At 36.8% G+C, this 11632-nt stretch overlaps 1 protein-coding gene across 3 annotated transcripts in view; it reads right to left on the bottom strand.

The window, feature by feature from the left end:
* Nucleotides 1-10866, bottom strand: part of FAM149A (family with sequence similarity 149 member A) — a 55207-nt gene extending 44341 nt beyond the window's left edge. For 2 of the 3 annotated variants that reach the window (XR_005559021.1, XM_039362431.1), the window contains exon 1: nucleotides 9173-10864. Coding sequence is in view for 2 of the 3 variants with exons in the window: in XM_039362431.1 (XP_039218365.1) it covers nucleotides 9173-9618 (446 nt within the window). In the remaining variant the exon portion in view is untranslated. Of the gene's footprint in view, nucleotides 1-9172 lie in introns of all 3 variants that reach the window. The other variant, XM_039362432.1, reaches the window with a different exon arrangement.
* Nucleotides 10867-11632: the final 766 nt, after the last annotated feature.

An 11632-nucleotide genomic window follows, 5' to 3' on the forward strand; every position in this document is an offset into this window, starting at 1 on the left:
TGCCTTAAAAAAAGCAAAGCAAAAGTTATCAATTAAAGGCATAATAAACAAATATTCTTCATAGCACTTTCCAATTCTGAATAATTCTGTATATAACTACATAGCAGTAACATTTTCAAATTGTATTTTTAAATATGGCACAAAAACCTTGTCATAAACAGAATACACTTGAGCTGACAATGACTTTAACTAGATTTTTTTAAAAAAAATCCAACTGTGCAGATGTCTATTCCAGATTTATAAACTGCTACAAAAGCAGTAAGACTTGCATTGTTCCTCACAGCAACTTTAAGATACAGATAAGAGAGGTATTAACAGAAGATATCAAGATTCAGTACAGTCAATTTTGCTTGGGCTCATGATAATGCAAGCATAATAACAGACTTTGTTGAGCTCAAACATATTTATTATTCCCTTTCAATGAAATCCAAGTTGCCCCTGCAAAACACTACAAGTATGCTTCTCTATTACTTTCTCCTCTGTAATCATGAATAACAACACACAACTGAAATCTTGCTGCCATAGCCAAAGGAGGACATCTTGGAATATATTTAGAACTACATGAATGTGAAATAGTATATGAATACTATTTTCTTTTAAAACTGCTGAAGTTGAGCTCCATTCAGAAAATAAAATACATTACTTTCTCAGAAACCTCTTCCTTTCAAGAGAGGAAGACCAATGTTTCATAATAGGAGATGCCATTAATGTATATAGCTTGTCACTCAGAGTTAATGCAATCCTGTGTACTAGAGGTGGATTGTTTGTGAGCTTGGTTTAATTTCATAAGCCTTCTGTTCATCACTGGGTCATTTCTCTGATAAGAACTGTCTGCCTTTTCTCAGCTTCACAAGAAAACTATTAGAGAAAACAAGTATTAGAATTGGAAAAAAAAAGTCATCTGCTACAAGAAATTAGAAGAAAATTCTTCTATTTCACAGCCCTAAAATTAACAAAGATAAAAATGTTTTTCCATCTTCTTTGGAGATCTCATATAAATATACATGTACAAGAGTGCACAGTTGATATCTGTCTTCTGTCCTAACTACTGTTTTTGATCTATTAACAGGCAGGTAAACTCTGTTTTCTCATGATCACAACAGTTAAAGATCATCAGAGAGACTAAATCCACTGTAATTGGAAAATTGCCCTCCAGCCTCCAACCTTCTGTTTTGGAGGAACCTCATTGAAAAATGATAGAGCTGAAATTACAGAATGCTGTCTGGTCCCATGGGCAGTCTGATTTGAAACCTGGGTGTGGTATGAAAACCAAACTGATGGCTGACATGGCTGTTGAGAAGGTGGCTGGACTGCAATTACAGAAAACTGTACCATTAAGAAAATGAACTATCTACACCACGAGTGTCAAATTCACCGCGTCACATGACATGTCATGACATGTTGTGACTTTTTTCGCATTGCTGGAGCTAGGGTGGGCATGGGCTCTGCTTGATGCAACCAGCCCACAGGCTGGCAGTTTGACACCCCTGATCTACACCTTTAAAAAATATTTATAGCTCAGGATTAAAATGTAGGGTCCTCCAAGCTTGATTGTTTTCTTGCAGACATTTCGTTACCAAATTAGGTAACATCATCAGTGCTATAAGGGAATGACGTTTACTGTATTTTTATATACTAGTGGCTTGTCATGTCAGTGTGGGTGAGTGCATTCTTGGTGGTTTCTTGATTAGGCTCTTGCTTGCTGTTAACTTATTTGTCTGAGTTGGTTGTTCTTTGTTGATTGAATTATTGTTTACTTCTTGACTATTGGTCTTGTGTTAATGTTGGTGTTAATCTCTGCTCATCTGGATGTTCATTGTTGGTGAGGAGTATATCTAGACCTTTTCTAGTTGGCCCTTGGTCATAGTATAGAGATAGAACTGATTGCACTTCTAGATGTCTTGTGAAGGAGCCAGGCGGAAGAAAGTGATTTTATTGATGTCTCAGCAGTTTTCAATACCACTGATCCTGGTATCCTTTTGGACCTACTGTGGCAAGTAGTAGGTACAATGTTACTGTGATTCTCCACCTTTCTCCATGGTTGGTACCAGTCAGTGTTGATAAGAGAAGAGAGGTTGCATGAAATATCCGTGATCTCTCATCTGGCCACAGGGCAGTATACTTTCACCCCTCCTATTTGAGTCTATTAGAAGCTGTCAGCTCAGTATATTTTGTTTTAAATATGCATAAGGGTACTTCAATGTCAATGGTATGGGATGCAGGTAAAGCTTATATGCGTGGGGTTTTGATGCAAATGAATAAGATTCATAGACAGAAACAGGTGCAGAAACGTAAGGAGTTGGAAGATGAGATTAAATTAAAAGAAAAAGTTTTAATTTTGAATCCTACAGATGAGAAGATTAAGAAATCTATAAAATTGCTTAAATCGCAATTTAATATGTTAATGGCAGATCAGACTGCAACTAACTTACTGTACATGAAACATAACACATTTTGTAATGCTAATAAGCCAGGGAGATGGCTGGCCTACCAATTGCGAAAGAAACAGAAGCTGAGAATTATAGATAAAATAAATTATAAAGGTAAATTGGTATTTCAGAAGGACTTGATTAAGAAATCTTTTTTAGATTATTATAAAAAATTATATATGGGTAGGAAAGTACAGGCTTTAGATATAGATAAATATTTACAAGATGTTCATTTTCCTAAACTAACAGAAGATCAGAAACAAGAAATCAATAGACTAATTACTACGGAGGAAATTGTGAAAGCAATTAAAGAATTAAAGTTAGGTAAGGCACCTGGTACTGATGGACTGACATCAATTTATTACAAGACTTTGATAGATGAGCTGATAGAACGTCTAAGGGAACTTTTTAATAATATATTACAGGGTTTAGAGACTCCCTTGTCTTGGGGCAGAGCTTTTATATCTTTGATTCCAAAAGAAGACCAAGATCTTACGTTACCAAAGAATTATAGACCTATATCTCTTTTGAATGTAGATTATAAGATTTTTTCGAAAATTTTAGCTAACAGATTTATGGTTGTGTTGAACCAATTAATACATATGGACCAAACTGGTTTTATAACTGGAAGGTATATGAAAAATAATGTCAGACAAATTATTAATTTAATAGAATATTTAGATAAGAACAATCAAACTTCTGCAGGATTGATATTTTTAGATGCTGAAAAAGCTTTTGATCAATTAAACTGGCAATTTATGTTAAGATTGGTTGAGGAAATGAATTTTGGAGATAAAATTTTACAGGCCCTTCGAGCTATTTATCAAAAACAAACGGCACAACTTATAGTTAATGGAGGTTTATCAGAGGTATTCCCAATTGAAAAGGGGACTAGACAGGGTTGTCCATTGTCTCCATTGCTGCTTGTGTTAACTTTGGAAATTTTATTGATTAAAATTCGGGAATCATCGAAGATAAAAGGAATAGAAATTAACAAAAAAGAATATAAATTAAGGGCTTTTGCAGATGATCTAGTTGTTACATTATCTCAATCAACTTATTCTGTAACAGAGTTGTTACAATTGATAAATCAATATGGACAAGTTTCAGGTTTTAAAATTAATAACAATAAGACTAAAATATTGCCTAAGAACATGACCAATTTGGATAAGGAGACATTGGTTAGATTGACAGGCTTTGAGGTTGTTAATAAGGTAAAATATTTGGGTGTTATTTTATCTGTTTCCAACTCAAAATTGTATAAAAATAATTATGAAATGCTGTGGGTTAGAATACAAAAGGATTTGGATAATTGGAAAAAGCTGCAATTATCCCTTTTGGGGAGAATAGCAGCAATTAAAATGAATGTTCTGCCAAAATTTCTCTTTTTATTCCAAATGATACCTATTTTAAAGAAAGAAGCAAATTTAGATGAGTGGCAGAAAGGTATCAATAAATTTATCTGGGCAGGGAAAAAACCAAGAGTAAAACGTAAAATTTTACAAGATATACGAGAGAGAGGTGGACTTAAGGTACCGAATTTGAAATTGTATTATGATGCTGTGGTTTTAACATTAATTAGTGATTGGGTCAATTTAACAAATGTAGATATACTCCTTTTGGAGGGATGGGATCTACTTTTTGGATGGCATGCCTATTTAATTTATAATAAAAAGGTTGATAGGGTCTTTAGATCTCATATCTTAAGAATTTCTTTACTTCGAGTTTGGAAGAAATACTATAGAAGTGATTCAAGAATTCCATTATGGGCTATTCCATGGCATGCAATAGAAGGAATAAGGAGAGGAGTTAAGATGGATATTACTTCTTATATACAATTACTTAAGTGGGATGGTAAAAATTGGCAATTAAAATCTATGGACGAATTAGCACAAGAAAATATTATTTATTCATGGTTTCAGTATAGACAACTATTGGAAAGGTGGAAGATAGATTATAAGGTGGGCTTGCTTAGAGAGGATGAGAATTTGTTAAAACAAATTAGAGATCAAAGTCAAACCCACATTAAAAAGATTTATGGTGTCTTGGTGGAATTGGACTCAGAAGCAGAGCTAGTTAAAGATTGTATGGTTAAGTGGGCACAAAATTTTGATGAACCAATTTTATTAGATACTTGGGAGATTATTTGGGTGAGGAATGTTAAATTCACGCAAGCCCAAAACTTACGGGAAAACTTTTATAAAATGTTTTATAGATGGCACCTTGATCCACAAAAAATGTCTCGTATGTATCCAAACTGCAGCCTAATGTTGGAGATGTGGTTGCTCAGATGCTACTTATTATCATATTTGGTGGTCATGTAAAAATATTGAAGCTTTTTGGATTAAGTTATGGTGGAATATTCAAAGAATTTTTAAAAGAAGGATAAAATTTACTCCACAATTGTTTTTGTTGGGTATTGTTTCTGATTGTGATGATAAAGAGATTATTTTAATGTTAAATTTAATTACTGCGGCTAGGTTGTTAATAGGGCAATATTGGAAGAAGGAATTTTTGCCTACTTTGCAAGAATGGTTTTTTAAAGTTTCCTATTTAGCGGAAATGGCAAAAATTTCGGCTTTCTTGAAAGATCAATCGCAAGAGAAGTATCTTTTTATACAATATCATACTTATATTGTATAAAATTTATATAAGTATGATATAAGAAAATATTATCTAGTTTTTGAATAACTTATATAAGTTTAAAATATTATTTAGAAGTGTAATTGTTATTATTCTTTAATTTTTTATTTTTTTATTATTATTTCTTTTTTATTTTTTTATTTTTTCTCTTTTGTTTTTTTGTTTTTCATATATAATGGAGTTAAAGTATTTTACAATTTGTTTATTGAGTGTAATTATATTTGCTTAAGGTTTATTTGGGTTTAAAACTTTTTTTTCTTTTAAGATCTAGTTAAGCCTGTATTCAGCTCTGGGAAGAACGGGGGAGGGTTTTGGGGTGGGGTGGGAGGGATTGGGGAAGGGGTTTTTATTGTAAAATTTTAAAAAATTTCAATAAAAAAAAGAAGCTGTCAGCTCAGTTAGATATCATCAGTAAGTTGATGGTACTCAGTTATACTTTGCTGTAACTGGACCAGTCAAGTGATGCTATTTAAGTGATATCACAGTGCTTGGATAACATGAATGGTGAATTCATTATAACTAAATCTGCTTCAAAATATAATGGATGTTTGTGTTTTTAACAATATGTGAGAGAAGAATAATTTTAAATTTTATCAATAAACTTGTTTATTAAGATTAGTTTTGGGGGGACTATTACTATGACAGGCTTTTCCTTCTATAATTTCTTCATTACAATTAAACAAGATTTTAATCAGATAAACAGATGCCTAGCACACATGGCTACCAGGAGAGCACAGACTGAAGTCTGTATAAATTTGACTTGGAACTTGGGCTAAGAAGAACTATGATGATAAATATTTCATTAGGACATTTCTTCTAAAGCTTAAGTGGGATTGTCTAATTAAAAAAATGCTAATGTGATAGTATAGCCTTTCCTTTTCTAAGAGGTGTATCTTATTTCTTCTTATATATCTTTTTATTTTAAAAAAGCAGTCAAGCATGTTCCTTACAGAAAATTTTAATTAGAATACCAATTTGATTCTGTAAAACATAACCAACATAACCAAATGTAAAAAAACATAGTCATAATAACAGTACTTATTAGAGTTATTAAAAGTAAATCAGTAGTTGATATAAAATATAAAAGAGAAACTCATCTGTATAAAACTGCTACATTGTAAAGGGATCCCAATTGATTACATTTAGATCCACTGATATGAATTGTTACTAATTCAAGGGCAATCCATGTTACTACAGCTGAATGTGTTTATTGGTGGATTTAGAAATTAAAGGTTGGGAATGGTTCTAAAAATAAAATGTTTCATTAAAAGATCTTTCTATTTATTGTGCCATGGGCCAAATGCAATTCAAATAAATTGAAATAAAAAACCAAATTGCTTAATAAATGTTCACTGAGATTAGATTACATCTAAGGATTTGTGACATAAGCAATCAAATCACATAATTTCACGCTGAGAAACTGACTTGACTGAAAATCTGAGATAGACTGCAATGGCTGGCCACATTAACATGCTCACTGATATTCTACTTGGAACCTATTAAACATCCTTATTTGTTCAGATTCTTTAAATTTTAAATAATAAATATTGTCATGCTTTGGAACAAATAAGCTTCATCTTAAGATTGCTTCTGCACTATTCTGACAGACTTTTAAAAATTAGAAATGGTGGAAGGATGCAGCCAAACAGTGGGGTTTTTTGGCAATATGCCATGTGTTCAGCAATATCCCAAGATAAACTAGGTAGATAAAGAGGAGACATCTAGGTAAGGAAGGGAGATAAGGAACAAAGTCAGTAGCTTGCTTCCTAGTAAATGATTTCTTAAAATAAAAATTACAGCCCTTTCTTGAATATATAAAAACAATCCCATAAATTATAATCCAGTTTATTCTGAAAATCCTCAGAATGCGATTGTTAAGAGTCTCCATGAAAAATATCAGGCAAAGATATTCAAGATTATTCTTGATTAATTGAACTAGACCACTTTCTCAACTTTAACACTTTTAAGATACATTAACTTCAACTCTCAGAATTCCTCAACTGTGTTTATAATCTTAAAAACTAGGTAACAATTTCTTTATAACAGATATAAGCAGTCCCATCTCATTCTAAAATTATTAAGATCAATCATCACCACTTTCTTTCAAATTAAAAGACAAAATAGTGACCTCTTTATGGGAAAAATTTTGTTGTTATTAGCATTAAATTAGACCTTCTAAAGTATTAATCTGAAATTTGGTATAGTTTCAACTTCCTATTTTAGTATCAAATTTTAATTCAAACTGATAACAAAATTCAGCAAATTAAAAAGTACAACACTATTTTTTATGTTTTTGAATCCTATGTAAGTATCTTATTTATAAATCTGGTGAAAACAATTGATTCAAATAATATTTAGATTTTTTTTTTTGTCTGATGAAAGCAACTCCTAGCAAAAATTTAGGCTCATGTTCAATTTCACATGCCAGCAGTTGCAATTCAACCAGTACAGTAGTCAGAAACTTTTGCAGACTCTCTCCCTCCCTCCCTCTCCCTCCCTCCTCCTCTCTCTCTGCCTTTAATTTGTAATGACACAGAAGAAACTTCACAATTATAGTTTCTATTAGCACTTCTAAAGGGATGCTGTACTGTCGGGCTGTTGTGAAACTGAAATACAGCTAAAGCTGTAGGAGGGGCTGCCTGTTTTATATTTTATCTGAAATGTCATTCCTTGAATTATGGAACATGATCTCATAAGGTGACTACTCAAATTCTACTTTGAGGAATAACAGGAAAACTATAAACCTTTACCCCACTGAAGGATAATGGAACATAAAATAAAATTTGGAGCTTGAAGTGATAAAGGAGGCTTTCCAGATTGGGAAATTCTAACAAGAAAAGACAAGGAAAACAAGGGCCATTATTGTATTTAACCAAGTTCACATCTCGCCACCAATAAAAGAAATATTGGGAATCTAAGAGGACCCTCCATTATCATATTATTTGGAGAAAAAAAAACTTTCTGCAAGTAAAGAAAAGTTCATCCACCAAGTAGCAGGCTAAGATCTACATCTGCACAGAGGATTGAGGAAAGCTAACTAATGATGGATAACTAAAATATATTTTGGTCAATGAGACTTATTTAGTAATAGTTTACAGCATCACCAGAACAGCACAACAATGCCAAATTTGCTTTATCTCCATGACAACCTTACCTATTTTCCACACATAAAGAAACACAGCAAAGAGAATCAAGACAATGCATCACTGCACCCAACAGGTCTTCCTTGATCACAGCAAGGGCTGGTTTCCACTAATTTTAGAATTATAGTCCAATATGCAATCTACATCCATTAGGAACTGATGGAGAGGGGAAAGTTTTCAGTAAACAGTCACTTCTTTCTGCAATAATTTAGTTCTCAAAATTCTAGATATATGCTTTTGCTAAACCAATAATGATATATTTTCTTTTTAAACATCAAGGAATTTTAAAATAAAATTCACCAATAACATCAATGTGAAAGCTTGATCCTCTTGGCTCCTGCTCCTCAAGGATTGTTACTTAGACACCAACAGACATGTCCCCTAAATGCAGTTTCAGTTTGACCCAACATGACAGATTGTTCTTCCATTTCCTGATTCTTTTTGAGGCCTGAATCTCAATACAGTAAATGGAACACCAGGACCAGCAAGACTATCCCTTATCCTGCGATGCTCTTGTGGTCTTTTGAACCATTTAAGTAAGAGTGTGCGTCATTGCTATTGATCCCCAAACAGGTTGCTAAAGTATCAGGGTTCATTTATCCTGGCCTTCTTGAGTCTTAACTTTGGATTTTCAAACCATGGTCTCCTGAACTCTATACAAGAGCCTACCTATGAGCACAGGGAAGACAATCTAATATACCAAGTGGAGTGGACTTGTGAAAACTTTGGATGCCATGCATCCTTAAAGATATCCTGCAAATGGTACTTCACTATGAGGTATACCTAAATCCCTCTGTCTTCTTTCCCAACTGTGAAGAGAATGCTCTTGTTTCTGGGACTGATCAGATAAATACGAAGCACCTGATTGTAAAGTAATACCGACCAGCATTTCAGAAAGAAGTCAACCATTATAAAGTTCCCGCGCAGGGCCAGGAAATCGGGGGTCCCTCGACTTGCCTGGGCACAGCAGTTTCTTCCTGGGGATCTGCGTCCGGCGCGCCCTCTTCGCCGATGTCGGGCAAAGTGACGAAAAGCAGCGGCTTGCTCGCGGGGGCGGCCCAAGACCCGGGCTCCCTGGCCGAACGCGGAGAGCTGCTTCCACTGGCGCAGCTGCCACCCGTCGAAGGTTTCGGTGCCGTGGCCCCGATCCCGCTGCCGCCGGGGAACGCCCGAGCCGCCGCTGCTACGCTTGTAATAGAGGTTCCCCCAGCAGAGGCCAGGGCAGCGTAGCGGACGGGCAAAGACGGGGCGCCCAGCGCGGACGCCGAGGCAGTGAGAAGAGGCTGTACTTTCGGCGAAGGGGCGCCGGGGGCGGGCGAATAAGAGGGCGAGGAGGAGGAAGAGGCGGTTGGCTTGAAGAGTTTTGCGAAGACGGTGGCCAGGTCGAGGACCGCCACCTTCATGGTGCCGCCGCTTCTCGGCGCCAAGACGGACTTTGGCAGGCGCGGCGGCCAGAACAGAGGCGTCGCGGTTGGGGCGGCTTTGTCGCTTTCTCTTTGCCAGCGCGGGGCTTCCCTTCTGCGGGTCTGCACCGAAGACGGCTGGAGACGGAGCGAGGGAGAGCCAGCCTGCCACCCGGGTTACGTATACCGTAGGCCTGCCTTTCTGCCTACCCAGGCGCCTACCGAGGGAGGGAGCGGCGGTTGCTAAGCTAAACAAAAACCGAGCAGAGAGGTCGTCATTGGGCGCCGGGCAGTCCGCTCACGCCATCTGGAGCGAGGGGCGCGAGGCTGTGCTTTTTCCAGGTTTTGAGGAAAAAAAGATTAGGGGGTGGAGAAGAGAAGCCTTGCCGCGTTGCTCTTCCTCCTGCCCCCGACATGCCCCCTCTTATGGACCGGTCTCTCCGTCGTTTCGCCTCCGACGGATGCTTTGAATGAGGAAGTTCTTGGAAATAACCGCCCGAACTAGCTAGCCTAGTTCGCAAAGGGGACCGAGGACGTAGCGTTGTTTTTCCTTTATTCGCGGACACATCTTTAGGCGAGCCGTCCATTTGAGGCCCACTGGAAAACTCTATGCGGGACTAGAATTTAGCTCCACCTGCCTCACCATTCGCTCTTCTTTCTGCCCGAAAGAGAAGGCTTCTGTGAGAAGGCTCGGCTTTAGGATTGCGTTGGCAAACAGACAGCTTCTCTTTAGCAGTTATTTCCATTTTTGTGTGCCTGTAATATACGCATTTACCGGTGCTTTTACGCCGTTCCGTTCCTTCCTCTTCCCAGAGCTCATCGAATCTGAACGTAGCAACGATTGGGGAAAAGAAACCAATCCTGGAGAGTCGGTTAATTTTTCAGGAGGCCTAGAATATTGATGGGAGTGTCTACGAGTAACTCTGCTGAAATAGATAGCTGTTTCGGGCAGCATTGTTAGGCTTTTTAGACCCTGCTCACAAAATGGCTGTCACAAGGTCCTCTGGCTTCTTCCCAAAATGCACCCATTTCCCCATGGAGATGCCCAGTCACTTCTTATACAAACTGTTCAGAATGCATCCTGCCAAAGATTTCTAATATCCTAGGTTGCTCTGTAGTGACACAATTTAGCATTTAAAAAACATTTAAGATGCTCTAGAACAGTGATGGCGAACCTTTTAGAGACTTGAGAGCCCAAGCTGCAAGCCAAAACCCACTTATGCCAGCTGGGTGTGGCCAATTGGGTGATCGTGGCTGTGGTGGTAAAGGCAGACTAAAAAGTTCAATCAGTCAATTCCAATTTTGCAAGATCTTTTTTTTTCCTGTGAGAAGTTGAAATTGACTGATTGATCGAACCTTTTTTTGTTTTGCTTTTTTGCACACGGCAGCAGAAGCCTAAGGCAAAAAGATTTTATAAAACCCAGCTGTAGGACTGGGGCAACAGTGTGCATGCCCACAGAGAGGCCATAGGTTCGCCACCACTGCATGCCCACCCGTGCCATAGGTTTGCCACCACTGCTCTAGAATATTATTTCCCAACAGTAATTCTTCAGCGTGTGCATAAATAAGGATGCTTAAAATTGGCACTTTGCTTCACCTCATGCCAGCTGATTTTTTTTAATTTATAAGGCTATAAATGATAACTTTCATATTTAATAATCACAGAATATTCTATTATTATTGTTTGTATGGAAACATATCTCAAGTCAGTGTAGAGAAACTGATCCAATAATACACTTCTGAATTAGATTAATAAGAATGATAATACATCAGGTCACTGTACCACCCAAGATTAATATTGAGTTTCATAGAGAAATTCCATTGTCACTTTAAAACTCTCTCCCTCCAGCAGAAAATTTGGAAAAATGTCATTCCTGTCCTCCTGGCAACATCAACACATCACTGGATTGCTTCCTGCAGGTTTTTGGAAGTTGTATTGCACCCTCCAGTATGTCCCACTTTTATATATGAGAAATCAGTTTGTGGAAAAACATTTCTTTGTTCTTTCTAAATT

The sequence above is a fragment of the Crotalus tigris genome, unplaced genomic scaffold (genome assembly GCF_016545835.1).
Source record: "Crotalus tigris isolate CLP2741 ecotype Arizona unplaced genomic scaffold, ASM1654583v1 scf7180000019463.280638, whole genome shotgun sequence".
Lineage (NCBI taxonomy): Eukaryota > Metazoa > Chordata > Lepidosauria > Squamata > Viperidae > Crotalus > Crotalus tigris.